General features: G+C 41.4%; 1 protein-coding gene across 1 annotated transcript in view; it reads right to left on the reverse strand.

Annotated features, from left to right (window-relative positions):
• Nucleotides 1–20023, reverse strand: part of LOC128984787 (uncharacterized) — a 60705-nt gene extending 40682 nt beyond the window's left edge. Inside the window, exons 1-6 of the mRNA XM_054404157.1 lie at nt 19892–20023; nt 16997–17156; nt 16485–16586; nt 13248–13447; nt 4572–4778; nt 2090–2429 (exon numbers count right to left, since the gene is read on the reverse strand). Coding sequence (XP_054260132.1) covers nt 2090–2429; nt 4572–4778; nt 13248–13447; nt 16485–16586; nt 16997–17156; nt 19892–19924 — 1042 coding nt within the window. The 5' untranslated portion in view covers nt 19925–20023. The remainder of the gene's footprint in view (nt 1–2089; nt 2430–4571; nt 4779–13247; nt 13448–16484; nt 16587–16996; nt 17157–19891) is intronic.
• Nucleotides 20024–20393: the final 370 nt, after the last annotated feature.

Here is a 20393-nt window from a genome sequence, read left to right on the forward strand (position 1 = left end):
CACTTCCAAGAGCAACCTCACATTGGCTTTAAACCTCACATTTGCCAATCCACATGGGCCTCTTGTCCTGTGAGTGGAAAGTTCCCGCAGAAAAAGGAAATTAAAACAAGAATGAGCATTGCTGATTAATTTTTAGTGGCCTCAATGACTGAACCACGGACTCACAATCCTCTTTTACAGGGTGTATACTATTTTATTAAAGTGAAATTCCAGGTTTTTTCCTGGTTTTTCGAAGTTTTTCCAGGTTCCCGCGTATTTGTTGGTTCCACTTAAAATATAATCAATTTAAGACTTGCAGCTTAAGTATACAATATAAACTTACATCAAAAGTCCAGTGAGCTAGTGTTTAAAAAGTAATAATCCTTATTATAGTAATAATTTTCATTATCATCATTACTTAAGGCCACGGAAAAATCGTCTCTCTCGATAGCAGCAAAATCCTGAATATTATCTTCATTTTTTATGAACACATTATCAACGGCGGCAAAATCCTGAAATTTCCTGCGGTCGTGTGGTCGCTTCCCACAGTGACGTACACGTCATCACAGTCTTACGTTATCATAGAAAAATCCTGGACATCTCCCGCGGTATGTATACATGATCTCCGTCTCTCGCGATCACGGAAACGTAATCATCGTCATCCACGATCGCGGCAAAATCACGAAAATCTTCCGCGGCCGTGTGGACACCATCATTGACTCCCGCGGTCACATAAACGTCATCGTCATCGACCGCGATCACGGCAAAATCACGAAAATCTTCCGAGGCCGTGTAGACACCATCATTGACTCCCGCGGTCACATAAACGTCATCGTCATTGACCGCGATCACGGCAAAATCACGAAAATCTTCCGAGGCCGTTTAGACACCATCATTGACCCCCGCGGTCACGAAAACGTCATCGTTGTAGTCCGCGATCGCGGCTAAATCATGAACATCGGCGGCCGAGTGTAGACATGATCATCGTCGTCTTTCGCGGTCACGGCAAATCACGAATATCTTCCGCGGCCGTGTGGACATCATCATAGCCTCCCGCAGTCACGGAAACGTCATCGTCGTCGTCGTCCGCAATCTCGGCGAAATCATGAATATTTCCCGCGGCCGTGTCTGCATCATCGTCGTCTCCCGCGGTCACGTATACGTCATCGTCGTCATCCACGATCTCGGCAAAATAATGAATATTTCCCGTGGCAGTGTAAACATCATCGTCGTTTCCCGCGGTCACGGAAACGTCATCGTCGTTTCCCGCGGTCACGGAAACGTCATCGTCGTCGGCCGCAATCACGGTAAAATCATGAGCATATCACGCGGCCGTGTAGAAATCATCATCGTCGTTTTTCGCGGTCACGGAAAATCACGAAAATCTTCCGCGGCCGTGTAGACATCATCATTGCCTCTCGCAGATATGGAAACGTCATCGCCGTCGTCCCGATCTCGGCCAAATCATAAACATCTGCGGCCGTGTAGACATAATCATCGTCGTCTCCCGCGGTCACGAAAACGTCATCGTGGTCGTCCGCGATCTCGGCAAAATCATGAATATTTCCCGCGGCAGTGTATACATCATCGTTGATCCCGCGGTCACGGAAACGTCATAGTCGTCTCCCCCGGTCACGGAAACGTCATCGTCGTCTCCCGAGGTCACGGAAACGTCATCGTCGTTTCCGCGGTCACGGAAACGTCATCGTCGTCTCCCGCGGTCACGGAAACGTCATCGTCGTCTCCCGCGGTCACGGAAACGTCATCACCGTCTCCCGCGGTCACGGAAACGTCATCGTCGTCTCCCGCGGTCACGAAAACGTCATCGTCGTCGCCCGCAATCGCGGCAAGACGCATTTTACGACTACAATCTTCTACCGGGGCTAAAATAAAAATCCCGGAATCGGTCCAAAAATCCCGGCTTTTTCCCGGTTTTTTCCAGGTCCCTTCAAATTCAAGGTTATTTCCCGGTTCTCCCGGTTTTCCCGGTTGGTATACACCCTGTTTTAATTCATGTTTGGAATAAAATATATTTAGAAACAGAGGAATTAAATTACATAAGCTCTAAATGATACAATAAATTAATAAACTATGAAATAGAGATATTTACCTTTGAACCTACTCATGCTAAGGTGTAGGCCAGCGATGACAATTGCCTGCTCACAAAAGCTCTCTTTCGTCATTGGACAGCATGGGTCAGTGTCTGAGTCCGAGTCGACCCCGAGACGTATCAAATCATCCATTTTATCTGGCATTGGTTCTATCTTGTTCTGAGTGATGGCAGTAGAAAGGGCACTTAGATATTTAAAATAAAAGCAGGGACAATAAGGCCTCAATTCAAGCATCCATTCACTAAGTGAGTTTAATGTAGGCAAAAGATTAATAGAGGAGTTTGACAAAATGTTGTCCACTAATCCATGAAAGATGTTATGCATTTTATCTGTCTCGGCCTGTAAAAATATAAAACACAAATAAATTTACAAAAAACTTATTTTACTGAGTGTAAAAGATATAAAATATCCCTGCCACAGCAAACCTGCAGACTAAGCGAATTTCCATATAAAATAAATAAATTTGCCAAGTTTGATAAAAATATATCCATTAACAATCAAACTACAACAGTTTACTTTTCCATAAAAATAACATGGGAATTTTAAATAGCCTAACAATTTTATTAATTTTCTCTGTAACCAATTGCCATTAATGGACACTTATATACAGGGTGGCGCAAAAAAGATGGTAGTTTTTTAAATGAACATAACGTTAATGATTTTGCACATAAATTTTAATGAATTACGTTTCTGTACACTTTCAAATGCCCTATTACAAAAAAAAACCTTGTAAATTACAAAGTTGCTAGTAGCCTATGTCATTCAAACCATAAAAAATTAAAAATTAAAATAAAACAACATAAAAAGAACGAAGCATACTTTGAAGCACTGACGCTCTTACGGTCTCTATTTTTTGTGGTTCAGTAGATTTGCCATTAATGTCGGACCCTGTTGTCTAAAATGCAGTTACCCAACGTGATATGATCTGCGATAAGGAACCAGTCCCTTACGTATGGGCTACACCAAAATATTGTAGAAACAGCCATTGCACAGTCATAAAAGATTCACTGTTTCTAAAAAAAAACCGTTCCACATCAAAAACGCTGTGCTTGACAGTCCACTGCACCATCTCGCTCCAAATTGGATACTATGGTCGAATTAAAGACAGCAGATAGCAGTGGACCCGACCCACCCCCAACTACTAGTACTACGCAGTTCAAAACCGAACATCCTTTTTGCGCCACCCTGTACTAAGCTACATGGTTTTTTAAACTCTTTAAAATGTTTTGGAGAGAAATTGGAAAGTTCCAAGTGTTATGCGGGTCAAACATGAGAAAACCTAGATTTTACACCATAAAACCCCTTCCCATGGTCCGATCATGCTGGTTTGCAAACTCATTCAAGTTTAACCCGCCCTCTACACCTTAAAGCTAAATTTAATGAAAATCGGACAAAAATTACTCAAGTTATCGTGTCCAGTTTATACATATAAAAATGTCAACGAAGAGTTTTTTTTTGCCTCTAGGGACATCAAAATGAAAAAGTATATTGGTCCCAGGCCTAGGTCTTACCAAACAAGAGCTACAGTCCTACGGTAATAGCTACTTCCCTATAGGGAAAATTCGCTAATAAACGGTATCATCAATTTGAGTAATCTGACACAAACATTCTCCCATAAGCTTGTTAACAACCTTTATCATGGGTAAGTGTCAGGAGTAACTATGATATTACATAATGGAAAATCACAAAAGTTGCAATAACTTTTGAACAATAATAATTAAGTTAAGGTAAAAATGTTGCTTCAAACATGTTTATTCCTGAAAATTCTTATCCTAATTTTAAAACCACTATCATGGCCATTCAGAGTATCTCAGAGTAAAATAGGTAAAGCCTTTATCTTAACTGTGTTTTTTTTTTTTTTTTTGACACAATCCTGTTAGGAGTTAGAGGTTTTAATAATGTGTGGTCTAGTATTGTTGTTAGATAAGAACACCATGAAAGTAGGATACTATTGATGTTCAGTTCATATTAATGTCAATGGTTATTTTAAAATTTAAAATAATGCTTTTAAACACAATTCTGAGAAGAAAACGGCAAAAATACCTCAATATGACAAATTGCTTGACATAACAATTTTTTTCAAATCCCCTGGAGAACTCTCCACAAGACCCAATGTATTTTTCACCTCGCAACATTGCAATGACACCAGGGGACTAACTACTTTACAGAATTTTGTTAGCTACGGGATTGTTCCCCAATATTAGTTTTCTAATCACACAAAATTTATGTGACAACAGAGAATTTTCATCCACTGAATTTGCTTAAAAGTGTAAAACGTAACAATGTTTACATGGAGATTTAACACAAATCGTTCAAAACATAAGTTAAATGTGCAATACAGGTATATACGGTACATACAAACACATACATACAATACGGTACATAACTAAAACACACAAAAAACCTACTGAAATTAGTTGAAACCAACTGAAAACAAGTCTTTAGAACATTCACAGTTAGTTATCAATAAGAAATACTGACCTGTTCTATTAAATCTTCTATTTCATTTCGAATCGGCTGTGTTTCGTAGAATACATCACGTAATTTTTCGGCTGGTTCAAACCCTCTAGTCGAACTATTGAATAACTCAAAGATTGTATTGCTGTCTTGGGTCAGGTAAGGAAATGAAAAACATTTCTGAAAAGTTTCAATCATGTTGGTCTGCATGTGATGGTCCAGGTCCAGGTTCTGAAAAGGACAATACTAATACAAAAAAAGGAACAAGGAAAAGGACAATAGTAGTTAAATATTATGTAAAATTGTGATGTTGTGAGTACCTACCAAGAAGACTGCATGGACTTTCTAAAATGGACTTAAAGATTAATGCTGCATTGTAATTGGGCTCTACGCCTGTAATGTAGTATTGTTAACTAAATAAATACCAAATTCAATAGATTTGAGCAAATTTCCCATAAAAGCATATATTTCAATGATTAGGCCTACTAAGAAAATAAAAAATACCCCTCCCCCCACAGCAGAAAACCTGCAGACTAAGCTAATTTCAAATTGTCTGATTGGATTTTTGCTCAAATATTTCCTTAAACAAGACAAATTTAATTCTCATTTAAATAACATAAGTTTTAAAAAGTGCCTAGGTTTGCTGCTAAGGGGAAGTTAAAAGTGTTTTCATACTAAGCTATTATCATTTCACTCGAAGCAAAAAATGAACTCTCTTTCAGAGACAGGGCAGGGAAGTATTAAATTTGGTTCATAATTAAAACGAAAAAAAAAACTTAATATTATTTTAAGTTAGATTGAGTAAATCAATTAATAGCCATTGCTGTTACAAACAGGTTCTATACAAAGAGTCACTGTGAGAGGCACATGCTTCACCCGTTTCAATGTAAAAAGAAACTCTTAAAGATTTGTCTAAAATATTTTTTAGAAATCTGAAAAATTTCTGGTATAAGCCTTTTCTGATTGAAAAGGCAATTTTTAGGTTATGTATTTTGCAAAGCAACTTTTATACATTTCAGAGATGTTTTACCTGCCGTTTATATTACCATTGAATGCTTGGAAATCCAACAGCAAGAGCCAAAAGACACAAGGTTATCTATGTTGTTTGTTATCATGTCTGCTTGGTGGTGACACTTAACGAGCTACTATGAAATTAAAATCATTCCAAGATGGTGGGAAGAAGTCAAGCATCATTGTAATGTATAAAGTAACGATTTATCACAGCAGGGACAGTTTGTGCTAAGTTTCAGATGAGATCTTAAAAACTGTATCCAATGATTGTGTAACGCTCTGAAATTCAGTAACGCCTACATACAGACTAGCGGACTGATCACCCGCTAAATATTTCATCTCAGTCTTTAAGCGCGCATCGACTGCCTGACCGCATTCTGAATTTCATTTCGTCACTGTAAAATATTTTATATAGTACGCCTCTACCACTTCATACTCTTCGCTCCAACGGTTGCTACATCCCATCTTCACTCAATCGATAAAGTTGTAGACCTCTGATTGGTGGTTTGGACTCAATAATGAGACTCGATGGATGTGTGGATTGAAACCGATGCTTCCTCCTTCTTCTCCTCTAGCCCTGATTATGTGACGAAGAAAAAAAAATGAGAAGTTGAATTTTTTTTTAAATCAAGAAGTATGTCAACCAAATTTACTTAAAATGAATCACCCTCGAGGGATATGTGCGGGGCACGCTGGTTCGTGGGATGTCCTTTGCTGCTGGATGAGACATAGTCACGTTTACAAGACTAGTCCTATCTTCTAGCCTACTAGTCAATCCTGCTCGTCTCGACATGTGCAGTTTTGTGAAAGGACCTGGATACGATTACCGCTAAGTAGACAGTCATTAAGTTACACTAAATCACTCACTTTGTTCTTATTGTAAATCATCCCTTTCCTTGGACAATTTGGTCCCTTAACGATTACTGATATTTTAACTTGTATTTTTTCTTTCTGTTTATTGTGATACTTGTCTTAATTTATGTGTAGACATGTTAGGCCTAGGTCCCTTAGTTTAGTCGCGTTCTCGTGTTTAGTTAGATTTGTTTGAATAGGTTCAGATTGTGATAGTATTGTGTGGTATTAAGCTTTGTGGTAACTCAATGGTGTGGTTTGGTCGTGGTGACATCGCTTGACGCTTGGTGATGATCGTTGTTGACGATCGTTTAGGCCTAATTAATTAGTCGGCGTTCTACTTTTCATGCACATCGATAGTATTTTTATTGTCAGTTTCATTGTAAAACTTAAATTTAGCCTTGAACACTTAAGTTATTGACAAATACGAATTATTTCTCCTAATTTTGTTGTTCCACAATTTGGCTAGTACCCCTAAGCTTGATTTGATTTCGACAGTTGTGACAAAACATCTAGGCATAACTTAGGCCTAGGCCTAGTTCAGCAAAAAGAGAGCGATGACTTCCCAGAAATTATTAGTAAAAGAAAAGGTAACCACTCATGTTGGTTTGGTGAATCCAAACATATCAGTCACCAATTCTGTTGAATTTATGAAGAAAATTGTGGTTGTGTCACTTTCTTCAATCGCTTTTCTTCGTGGTGTATTCCCATCTGACGAAACCAGAGGGTTCACGTATTAAAGGCATCAAACGAAATTCCTGGGACGACCACTATGATAGGATGGATAAAGAGTGGGTTTGATCTCGTCCACTCTCATCACCTGAAGAAACTGATGCTTATCATTGCAAAGAAGAATGTCGTTCTAGAAGTTTATACTAGCTTTAAAGCTTAATAAGCTTAAAGCTTAAAGAATAGTTTTATAATTATATTAAATTATTTGTTTTTAAGATTTTCTGAATATTTATGAATATTATTGTTTTCCAACAAATACGTAAGTCACTGATAGCGACTGAGCCTACGCACAGGCTTCCAGCCCATGTAGGCTTATTTCCTTAGTGTATATGTTTAACATAGCTTCTCTGAGACCTTACATCCTTTGTTGTTATTATTAAGTTTACATGTATTTTTATATTTAATTATTTTTATCTATGCAATAGCAATCTGTTTCACTGGAAGTTATGTTTATAATTTATATTCTGCAATATTTTTGGAAATAAAGTATGTTTTGATTTGATTTGATTTTGATTTGATACTTTTAATTTCTCATATGATCATGAAGCTATAAATTGTGATGTTATGGGTGAAATCGGTGGAAAGGAAGTACTGCTTGAACAAAGCCAGGGGTTGCCCGAAGATATTTCCCAGTCAGTTAGACACTTGATGCGTTCTATACTGACTCATTCCACAACTCTTTCTCCATTGCCCAACGGTTGCGGCGTTTCAATGAGACTCATCATTGATGAAGAGATTCCAGCAGATTTGGTTCCAAAATTTTTCGAGCATTCTGATGATGACAAGTTGAAGTTTCCCTTCGAAGCAGAAACGCTCAAGCTTGGAAAAGTTCAGTCAAAATACACTACCTTTTCTGTGTCAGCAAAGTCCTCTATGAACAGGGAACTTGCTAGTGAAGAACTATTAGCAGAAGATGAAATACCACCTCAGGAGGACTCAGAAGATGAGATTGTGCCTCCTTCTCCGAAGGGAACCTCAGGAGGACTCAGAAGACGAGATTGTGCCTCCTTCTCCGAAGGGAACCTCAGGAGGACTCAGAAGACGAGATTGTGCCTCCTTCTCCGAAGGGAACCTCAGGAGGACTCAGAAGACGAGATTGTGCCTCCTTCTCCGAAGGGAACCTCAGGAGGACTCAGAAGACGAGATTGTGCCTCCTTCTCCGAAGGGAACCTCAGGAGGACTCAGAAGACGAGATTGTGCCTCCTTCTCCGAAGGGAACCTCAGGAGGACTCAGAAGACGAGATTGTGCCTCCTTCTCCGAAGGGAACCTCAGGAGGACTCAGAAGACGAGATTGTGCCTCCTTCTCCGAAGGGAACCTCAGGAGGACTCAGAAGACGAGATTGTGCCTCCTTCTCCGAAGGGAACCTCAGGAGGACTCAGAAGACGAGATTGTGCCTCCTTCTCCGAAGGGAACCTCAGGAGGACTCAGAAGACGAGATTGTGCCTCCTTCTCCGAAGGGAACCTCAGGAGGACTCAGAAGACGAGATTGTGCCTCCTTCTCCGAAGGGAACCTCAGGAGGACTCAGAAGACGAGATTGTGCCTCCTTCTCCGAAGGGAACCTCAGGAGGACTCAGAAGACGAGATTGTGCCTCCTTCTCCGAAGGGAACCTCAGGAGGACTCAGAAGACGAGATTGTGCCTCCTTCTCCGAAGGGAACCTCAGGAGGACTCAGAAGACGAGATTGTGCCTCCTTCTCCGAAGGGAACCTCAGGAGGACTCAGAAGACGAGATTGTGCCTCCTTCTCCGAAGGGAACCTCAGGAGGACTCAGAAGACGAGATTGTGCCTCCTTCTCCGAAGGGAACCTCAGGAGGACTCAGAAGACGAGATTGTGCCTCCTTCTCCGAAGGGAACCTCAGGAGGACTCAGAAGACGAGATTGTGCCTCCTTCTCCGAAGGGAACCTCAGGAGGACTCAGAAGACGAGATTGTGCCTCCTTCTCCGAGGGGAACCTCAGGAGGACTCAGAAGACGAGATTGTGCCTCCTTCTCCGAGGGGAACCTCAGGAGGACTCAGAAGACGAGATTGTGCCTCCTTCTCCGAGGGGAACCTCAGGAGGACTCAGAAGACGAGATTGTGCCTCCTTCTCCGAGGGGAACCTCAGGAGGACTCAGAAGACGAGATTGTGCGTCCTTCTCCGAGGGGAACCTCAGGAGGACTCAGAAGACGAGATTGTGCCTCCTTCTCCGAAGGGAACCTCAGGAGGACTCAGAAGACGAGATTGTGCCTCCTTCTCCGAAGGGAACCTCAGGAGGACTCAGAAGACGAGATTGTGCCTCCTTCTCCGAAGGGAACCTCAGGAGGACTCAGAAGACGAGATTGTGCCTCCTTCTCCGAGGGGAACCTCAGGAGGACTCAGAAGAAGAGATTGTGCCTCCTTCTCCGAGGGGAACCTCAGGAGGACTCAGAAGACGAGATTGTGCCTCCTTCTCCGAAGGGAACCTCAGGAGGACTCAGAAGACGAGATTGTGCCTCCTTCTCCGAAGGGAACCTCAGGAGGACTCAGAAGACGAGATTGTGCCTCCTTCTCCGAAGGGAACCTCAGGAGGACTCAGAAGACGAGATTGTGCCTCCTTCTCCGAAGGGAACCTCAGGAGGACTCAGAAGACGAGATTGTGCCTCCTTCTCCGAAGGGAACCTCAGGAGGACTCAGAAGACGAGATTGTGCCTCCTTCTCCGAAGGGAACCTAAGGAGGACTCTGAAGACGAGATTGTGCCTCCTTCTCCGAAGGGAACCTCAGGAGGACTCAGAAGACGAGATTGTGCCTCCTTCTCCGAAGGGATCCTCAGGAGGACTCAGAAGACGAGATTGTGCGTCCTTCTCCGAAGGGAACCTCAGGAGGACTCAGAAGACGAGATTGTGCCTCCTTCTCCGAAGGGAACCTCAGGAGGACTCAGAAGACGAGATTGTGCCTCCTTCTCCGAAGGGAACCTCAGGAGGACTCAGAAGACGAGATTGTGCCTCCTTCTCCGAAGGGAACCTCAGGAGGACTCAGAAGACGAGATTGTGCCTCCTTCTCCGAAGGGAACCTCAGGAGGACTCAGAAGACGAGATTGTGCCTCCTTCTCCGAGGGGAACCTCAGGAGGACTCAGAAGACGAGATTGTGCCTCCTTCTCCGAGGGGAACCTCAGGAGGACTCAGAAGACGAGATTGTGCCTCCTTCTCCGAAGGGAACCTCAGGAGGACTCAGAAGACGAGATTGTGCCTCCTTCTCCGAAGGTAACCTCAGGAGGACTCAGAAGACGAGATTGTGCCTCCTTCTCCGAAGGGAACCTCAGGAGGACTCAGAAGACGAGATTGTGCCTCCTTCTCCGAAGGGAACCTCAGGAGGACTCAGAAGACGAGATTGTGCCTCCTTCTCCGAAGGGAACCTCAGGGGGACTCAGAAGACGAGATTGTGCCTCCTTCTCCGAAGGGAACCTCAGGGGGACTCAGAAGACGAGATTGTGCCTCCTTCTCCGAAGGGAACCTCAGGGGGACTCAGAAGACGAGATTGTGCCTCCTTCTCCGAAGGGAACCTCAGGGGGACTCAGAAGACGAGACGAGATTGTGCCTCCTTCTCCGAAGGGAACCTCAGGGGGACTCAGAAGACGAGACGAGATTGTGCCTCCTTCTCCGAAGGGAACCTCAGGAGGACTCAGAAGACGAGATTGTGCCTCCTTCTCCGAAGGGAACCTCAGGAGGACTCAGAAGACGAGATTGTGCCTCCTTCTCTGAAGGGAACCTCAGGAGGACTCAGAAGACGAGATCGTGCCTCCTTCTCCGAAGGGAACCTCAGGAGGACTCAGAAGACGAGATTGTGCCTCCTTCTCCGAAGGGAACCTCAGGAGGACTCAGAAGATGAGATCGTGCTTCCTTCTCCGAAGGGAACCTCAGGAGGACTCAGAAGATGAGATCGTGCCTCCTTCTCCGAAGGGAACCTCAGGAGGACTCAGAAGATGAGATTGTGCCTCCTTCTCTAAAGGGAAGTTCTCAAGCAAGGCTATCCGAGTTCATCAAGATCAATCTGACAAAAACATAGAAGTTGTCAACAACTCAAGCAGCAGTGCTGGCACAAACCTATCTGACAAACTATCCATGGTCAGTCTGCAAGAAAAGAGAGTGTGCTGCATCTGTGAATGCAGTGATGTTTCAGATGAAATCATCAAATGCAGCTCGTGCTCACTATTTCAACATAAGGTATGCTACAATCTACTAGAATGCCACCAAGTTGATAGTCATATCTGTGTAAACTGCCACAACCCTGGGCTGGGAAAGACCTGCACTGTTCCTGACCTCCTCTCTGACAATAACAGAAAGGAAGGAGCCCTTTACAGACAAGCACTCATGGTCTGTTGCAACAACACTCAAGTGTCTTTCAACAAGCTAATTACTACTCTCAAGGTGCCCCGACTCATGGCTGAGAAACTCATGCAAAGATTAGATTCTGAAGGGTGTTTTGAGCCGTCCATCAACAAAGGGGGTGGTTGAAGAGTAAAAGAAGGTTTGAAGTAGAACATTTTAGATTGTCATTACTAAAATAGTCATTTCTAAATGTAGTAAATGGGCTAGATGAACTGAAAGAACTGGAAACATGTGAAGAGAAACTTTCGGACCTGGCTTTCCTGATTGAAGCATGTGATGGTGACTATAAAGATAGCGAGGCGTTGAGACTGACTGCCCGTCTTTGGCATTTGTTTTATAGAGTTGAGAGGATCCCGATTGCACCTTCTTCGGACCTCAGTCCCACGCAACGCCAGCAAGAATTATTAGATAAAACTAAAGAATTTATTGATCTTTTCCAAGGCACTGGGTGTGAGAAGAAAGAAGATCCTTTAAAGAGCGTTAATCCTCCTGAAACCAACCATGGACTAGGCAATAATATTCAAGAGATTTCTACACCGGTTAGGTCTAGGGATGTAAGCTTCTCAGAGATAAGCAAACAAACCCCACTTGTTGATGACCTTCATACCTTGCATGATCAGATGCAGGAAATCACCTTGAATCCCTCGAGGGCGATTAAAGAAACACCATCCAAACATCAAGGATATGGTCCCAAGTCTGTCCCAGTCTACAAGTGGAACTTGAAATTTAATAATGATGGAGCTGTGAGCATCGGAGCATTCTTAGTACGAGTCGAGGAGCTTAGAAGAGCACGGGGAGTTTCCGAACAAGAACTTTGTGAATCTGCGGTGGATTTATTCGCAGGACAAGCACTTAGGCCTATATGGTACCGTTGAGCCTATCAACGTGTTTCTTCATGGAAAGAATTGTGCAAGGAATTAAAATCTGAATTCCAGAATCCGGATTACGATGATTGGCTACTGCAAGAAATTAAAGAAAGGACACAGGGAGAGGAAGAAGCTATTGATCTATACTTGGCGGCCATGGAAGGTCTATACAGCCGACTTAATGAAGGTGTAACCGAAAAAGATAAACTAAAACAAGTTTTGAAAAAACGGTTTCTTACAGAGCAAATTATGTCTAGTCAAGATAACTTCAATGGAAGATCTGCGTTATTTTGGTCGTCAGGCAGAAGCAGGACGTATGAGGGCTATGAGGCAGCGTCCTCCTCCAAAATCAAATCAAGTTTTAGAACCAGATCTAGCCTATTCAGTTCCACCATACAGGTCCAATGGTGTTCGAAAACCTTTCTCTAACCCCGGAAGGATCTCTACCATTTCAGACAGTAACCAGGATATACCCAACAACAACCGCAGTGAGTTAAATAGTCAAAGACCACAAATGTTGGATGATTCAACTATGTTGTGTTGGAATTGTCAAAAGACAGGGCATAGGTTCACTAACTGCAATCTCCCGCGCAAGAAGTTTTGCTACACCTGTGGAACACATGGAGTCAGTAAAGTAAATTGTAATAAGTGCCGACCAAAAAAACGTATAAGCTCGGGGCCCCGCTACTGAAATTTTGGTGGACCCCTTAAAGAACTCTCAAAGTAGGAATTCAGACCTTGTTAATAGACCCACCGTTACCATTGAATCCCTTGTACTCTGAGTTAACCTGGGCTTAGATCAATTAACCAACATTTAATATTAATAAAAAAAGGTTACAATTGGGCAATAGAGAGGTGACACAAATAGCTTCTGAGTAATAGTACTCTTACCTGATCTTTGGCAATAAGCCGTTCGCCCTTGATCATCACAAGATAGAATGTCCCTCCATGGTGAAAGCTCTTGGCAAACTTTTTCTCACAAGTTGTGAGTAGGGCAACTTTATCATTGTCTTCAATATCCCCACATATGATGTGGGCATACATACTTTGTATGAGGTACTTCCATGTTGTGTCCTTGTCATGTAGTTTAACTACAAAAACAAATTAGATTGGCATAAAAAACAATAAACACAGTTGATCACATCATGGTGATTACAAGTAAAAAACCTTAGAAGAATATTCGCCTTAATAACAAAATAACTTCTTGATCAGCATTGTACGTGTTATTAAATTTACGGAAAGTAAATAAAAGAAACGTCTTATAACACTTAAAACATATATTTACGCTTATACTGTTACTCACAAGACGGTAAATATACAAAAACGATGGTAAGTGGTGATCGATTTCGATTGGACACTCCAATCATCATCAGACCCAATAGGCGAATGATTGGAGTGTCCAATCGAAATCGATCACCACTTACCATCGTTTTTGTATATTTACCGTCTTGTGAGTAACAGTATAAGCGTAAATATATGTTTTAAGTGTTATAAGACGTTTCTTTTATTTACTTTCCTTAATAACAGTCAGGGTACTATGTTTCTACCAAAATTAAAGACTACTTACTTGGACATTTTAAATTATTAATCTCAAATTACTCAATAACAACCAACACCTGTTCATTAAGATGTTTTAAAAGTTTTTATAAACTATTTGTAACAAGTTATTTTTCCTAGGGGGGTAAATTTTCGCTATTTGGCCGCGCACCGGTTGTTGAGGTAGGCAGGCGGCGGTGGCGAAGCTACCTAGCGCCCTTTGACCCGGCTTATCAGTTCGGATAAGCTTGGGTATCCTGGGACTACTGGATAGCCGAGAAGGACATTCGAGTCTTGGATCCCGAAGAGTGAGGGAGTTAGCGTGTGTCTAGTGAGACGTCAAGTGATTTGGGTGGCATCGGAGTGTGGTGATAGCGGTGAACAGTGTTGGTGTTAAGTTGGGTTGAGACCCGCTACTGGTGAGTGGACGACGTTCTTTTGATTTTGGTTAAGGAGTTGATATTATTAGTTTGATGATATTAATATCTGATTTTATTGCGAGAGTTAGAGTTGTAGCCGTGCTGGTCAAAGCCTGACGGTAGTTAGGATTTATTTATTAGTCAGGAATAATATTAAAGTATATTTCTGACGGTTCTGGGCAGGTGCTAAAGCGCAAATAATATAATTTATTGACTTTGGTAGATATTATTTTGCGTTGTACCAAGAGTTCGTTACATTACTAATAACTCTGAGGCCCGACAAACCTAGGCTGCACGATTTGGCGTGCGTAGTTGGAAGCACGCGGCCAGTAGGCTAGTAGCTAATTTTATTAGCCTATTAACAGAAGCCCAGCCAAGTAATATAACGTTGATATAGTAGCAGTAGGGCTGTTATTGATTAATCATTTGATTATTTTAATTTAACCTGAACAGCTTGTTTATTAATCCAACACGTTATCTTGGTAGCTTGGATAGCGGAGTACCGGCTATCAGATAACATATTTATCTAGTGTTTGGAACGTATTTAATATTTATGTATCTGCTACTAAGTAGCTCAATAATTTAATAGTAGTGCAATTGACATCTAGTTTTCCTTGTTTAGCTTGGTATTTATTGAGACCAGCTACTAGAGGTTTAGTCACTCTGCCTATAGAATACTTATATATTATTATATGGTATTATTATTGAGTGAACTGTTTGATTCTTAGCTTGGGCATTAGAGTTGTGTATTGTAGTTTAGTGGCCCAGTAGACCCCGCCTGGTGATAACTCGCGTTGTGATTTTTATTGGCAAGTCGTCGTGTAACTCACTGTGTTTTAGGCACTCTGGGCTTAACTATTGGATAGTTAGGACGAAGCCCGAGTTGCGTAGTCAGCAACGACCCCCTAGGAGTGTGGAGAATCGGCGTAGGCCTGGTAGTGATTATTGCACGTTTGTTTTGGTGACTTGTTTTTGACTTGTTCACAGTGCCCGTGTATGAGCCAGTCCTATACCGGTTAGACCCGGCTATTGGCCTAGTGGTTTCCCTGACCTTATCGCAGACCCTGGAACTTTACCCAGCCATTGTAGGCTGAGCTATCCCCGGCAAACGTTTGCGACTAGACTTACTTGTAATATTTTTCCAGTGCAGAAAGTAGCGTCGCATATTTGTCTGTTTAACACATTTGCTGCTGACCGCTAGATGACAGGGCGGCGCCAGGAGCTGAACTAACGCTCACCGCTGTGTAAACATTGCTGCCAATCCACTGAATTACAGTAAAAACAACAGTAGTTGTTTTGATGGCATGTTTGATGGCAATGTTCTGCAATAAAACTCGCTTTGGACATTGTACTAAGTGATTCTGATAGATAGCAGCACTACCCAGGTTGCAGTCGGTAAAGTAGTGTTGCTCTAGCAGGAAAGAGGTAAAACAAAGCCCTGTTCTAAACGACCATAGTGGTGATTTTGGGAAACTATATTTTTTATTGTCAGAAAAGTACATCTCCACGAGCTGCAAAGAAATATAGGACGCTCGTGACGAGCTGGCTGATCCATAACGTTAAACAACAATGAACGGAGACGTTCCGGAACGTTCCTAGCTCCTGGCGCCGTGGCCCGTTTGACATTCCGGAACGTCCGTAGCAGCGAACGTGTTAATCAAAATCAAATCATATTACATGTCTGCTGAATGTTAATAAACAATCTTCACAAAGTTGCATTTTAAAATACTCTTTTTTTAGAATGTTAAAGAAAATAACTTAACAATAATGAAATAAAACTTAACCAGACATCATTCTAAAGGGTTTTTTGTAAAATAAAAATAAAAACACACACACTAGTGATCTCTATGAACTTGGAAAAATGCAACCAATTAAAAGTGGTTATAATTATAGTCAGAATGAGGAGTAATCCTTTAGGCCTAGCTCTATTATAAGTCACTCTCCAGGCTCCATTTGAGGAGACCTGTCTTTAGAGAAAGATTTCAACAATTGATAACAACAACGATTTCAAACCAGCCCAGATAATAGTTCTAGTTTTGTTTAGTTAAATATAAAGCTGGCAATACTAATTGCTTTGACACAATCTTCTCTGGATCATGAAGGATGGAGAGGAGGGTACCACTAATCAAAGTACCCATTTGTACTTAACATACATATAGAAACTCTTACTTACTCGGTAGATACTCGATTGCATCGTTATAGGTTGATGCTAAGGTTATCGGGGCCTCAAAAAGTTCTTTTTCCAATCCAGCCTTCAAGAGGGTTGTCCATTTATCTTAAAAGAAAACAAATAAAAAATGTGTAAATAACCAAAAACAAAACAAAAACTATCCCTTCCAAATAAAATAGCTTGTTTCAATTTTGTGGTATAACTAGATACCATAACAAGATGCAACGAAATATCACATATTTACTATAAAACTTTCATATTTATCAAGATTGAGATGACAATATTGGTATTTAATTAGGCCTAGTCAGAATTCCACCAATTCTAATAACCTACTTCACCGCTACTTTCACTGCAAGTTCATTTTCACATTCCAATTACTCTAAATAACTTATAGCCTATAGTATTAAGTAATAGTAGCCTATGCCAAAATATGCAAATTCAATCGAGTAACTTTCTCTAGGGCAGGCTATGGTAATACTAATAGATTCCATCTGAATATCTGATCTTTAACTTACAGAGGTAGGTGAAGTATTCTATTCTATTCTCTGTCGTTTCCAAAAGGGTTTTTGACCTTTCTTCAAGCCAGTCTGACTTGTTGTTGATGACCACTTCTGGCACTGAAATGTTTGTCTTTAACTCTTCCAAACAGCATTCTAGGGCTCTGTTCCACTTGTGCTAGAAAAAGTTTAACTTATCATTTACCTGTTTAAGGAAATGTTTTAGGAAACATCCCATACAAGTGGGAATTCATGTAGTCTGCATGTTTGCTGTGACAGTGCTATTTTCAGTTGTGAGTTTTATCAAACCTGCTGATTATAGCCAAAATTGTTGGAGCACTTGAACAGTTTATTTAGGCTATGTTATTTTTCATCATTTAACTATTATGTCATGACATAAGTTAGGCCTGCATCATTGAAATGTATTTTAACTAAATTCTCAATATTATAAACAAAATTAAGCGAAGAGAAATTAACACAAAAAATATAGCATTTTACTAAGCACCTGGATTTGTAGGCCTATATTGTAGCCTACTTGTTGTAGTTACACAAATGTCGACTCTTATGTGTCAGCAATATTATTAGGCCTACTGTAATTTATTAACATAAAGGAAAAGGAATTAAAGCAGCTATGGCTGTTTATGTCAATGTAAATTACCATAAACATATAAAAACTGTAACAAGTCCCTGTAGACACCACGCCTAGATTACTAGACTCCACCACTGAAAAAACTCGCTTAAACATCGTGACAGGGCAGTTTACTATACTAGACACCTCACCAAGATTAATATACACCACGCCCAGATTACTAGACACCACCCCAGATTACTAGACACTATAGGCTCAGGCCCTACCTCGATTACTAGACACCAAGCCTAATTTTATTTACTAGACACCATACCTTAATTACTAGACACCACACCAGGGTTGCCGCCTTAGGCCAGGAAAAAATCTGGACAATGCCCCCTCCCTCCCGGATAAACATAGTCTTAAATACGGGCATTGAGGAACCAAAATCGGGACTGTCCCGGCAGAATCGGGACGGGTGGCAAATCTGCACCAGACCCAGATTACAGTTAGGTTAGGTTAATTTAATCTAGGTAATGGTGTCCAAGCCTAGACTAGTAATGATAATGGTCTCTAGTAGTCTGGGCATGGTGTCTAGTAATCTTGGTTTGGTGTCTAGTAGGCCTACAGGAATCTACCCTCGCCTATGTCTAAGTGTGGTGTCTAGTAATCTAGGAGGCGTGGTGTCTACAGGAAGCCTCAGTGATAAAAAAGTCATTGTTGTGTCAGTGTTGGTGTCTAGGAACAGTTTAAACACGTCTTATAGAACGTTTAAGGGGAGTCGCTAAGTTACTAAAAAATTAGCCTACTAATTTTGTAAAAAACATGATTTTTTTATTATTTTTTTATCTTGTTCTATGGATTGTAAGGTTTTAGAAAAACATAACATTTGGTATAATATATATTTTTATAACTGTGAAAAAAATATTTGAAGTGAAGCGTGCACACCTCTTTTGGGGCATCAACTAAACTTAGGCCCTGTACACATGAGGGCGGCAGCCGCCGCGGCTGCTATTTCGCGGGAACCGCGGCGGTTGAAAGTACAAAGGAGCAAATGGGACCGTTCACATGCAACCGCCCACTTCCAATCAACCGCAACGAACCGCGGCGGTCGTAGATTTCCCTTCGACCGCCGCGGCTCCCGTGCGGTTGAAGTTACTAGAGTTGGAATGAGAGCGTACACATGAGGGCGGTAGCCGCCGCGGTTGACTGCAGTTGCTACTATAGGATCACAGACATCTGCGCGCTTGCCCTGTGGACATCGCTCTCTCTCTCTCTCGCTGTGTTGGTGAAGTGTGTAGCTGTGGCTGGAGTTGATGTAGTGCTCGTAGTGTAAGTTAACAATGGCCATGCGTGCTGCTGTGGAACCAGAAAACTTTGACACTGATGAACTGTCTATTAAAGAAGTACAAAAAGAAGATAGGTACGTTTAGGACATAAACTTAAAAAAGAATGCGTGGCAAGAGTTATTTGAGTTTTTTGCTGAAAAGAATTGTCAAGCGTTACGCGTTTAAAAGAAAAATAATTGGGTAAATTGGGTAAGTAATTGGGTAAATAATTGGGTAAGTACTGGCTGTCGAGCGACGGTCAATTCACACTGCAACTGCAGCGTAACCGCGGCTCCAACCGCTGCCATGTGTACGCTCCTAGGCGGCCACCGCGGCGGCTGCCGCCCTCATGTGTACAGGGCCTTAGGTCTAGTATAAACTTTAACTGTTGTTTTCCGCGACTTTAAAATTTTGTTTTTTTTATATATAAGTTCTTAGGCCTATAACTTTTTAACTATTACAGCTATGAAATTTTTACCACACATTGTTAATAAATCAACTTTCTGTGCATGGATATTGTAATTGGGTAAATAAAAGTAGGCCTAGGCCTAAGTAGGCCTACATGAAAAAAAAATATAAAAATTTATCACCTATAAATTTTTCTAGAACATATTTTTAAAGCCATAAAGTAGGCTATAAACTTATTGAGAAAATAACATGAGTAAATATGCACAGAAAGTTTGTGCTTTCTTTGCTCTTTAAAATGAGATATCAAACAATAAAATTGGTTCAGTAGTTAAATAGGCCTAGTAATAAGAAATGCCTGTAATAAAACCCATTTTTTTCCTAGCCTATATGATAATATTTTGAAAGATTTTTTTTTTTAACGACTCCCCTTAAGGTGAGTTGGGGAAATTGAACTAACTTTTGCCGTTAAAACTTATAGCTTTTGAGTAACTTGGCACTGATGTTCATGGGTTAACCTAAGAAATAACCGGTTAACCTAACCTGTTCAACCTAGTCGATTATCTGGATATGAACGTCTGAGTTATTAATAACTAATTACATATAACTCACCCTTGCAAAACTAAATTCCTCGTCTTCTTCCATTTTTTGTAGTTGAATAGAAATTAACTTGAAATTATTATTCTCTTAAGAAGCACCGACACTATAGCCTACTCAAATGGCCTAGCCTAGGGTTCGGTTCGGTTGCGGTTACGGGTTAACGCGACGACGACAACGGGAGTACGCGAGTACGGAACGGACACGATCGCTTGGAGGGATGGGGTGGGGAGGGAGATTGGAGATGGAGCAGAGCTAAATTACAAATGGAGCGACAGCGACAGCGAGATTGGACTGAGATGGGACATGGGACTGGACTGGGACTGAACTGCTAAAAATATATATATTATAGTGAATAGTGATATTATATCAATTACAATGTAGTAGCATAGACTAACCAACACAAGTATGTTTTATGGTTTTATCTATGGTAGTAGTTTCGTTGAAGCCAGCGTACTGGGGAGGGGGGAGGCAGCGCTACTCTCCCACGGCTCCCCCTCTCATACTGCGTTGTATG

The sequence above is a fragment of the Macrosteles quadrilineatus genome, unplaced genomic scaffold (genome assembly GCF_028750875.1).
Source record: "Macrosteles quadrilineatus isolate MER2022 unplaced genomic scaffold, UCM_ALF_1.0 Scaffold_1__1_contigs__length_201487025, whole genome shotgun sequence".
In the NCBI taxonomy this organism is placed as follows: Eukaryota; Metazoa; Arthropoda; class Insecta; order Hemiptera; family Cicadellidae; genus Macrosteles; species Macrosteles quadrilineatus.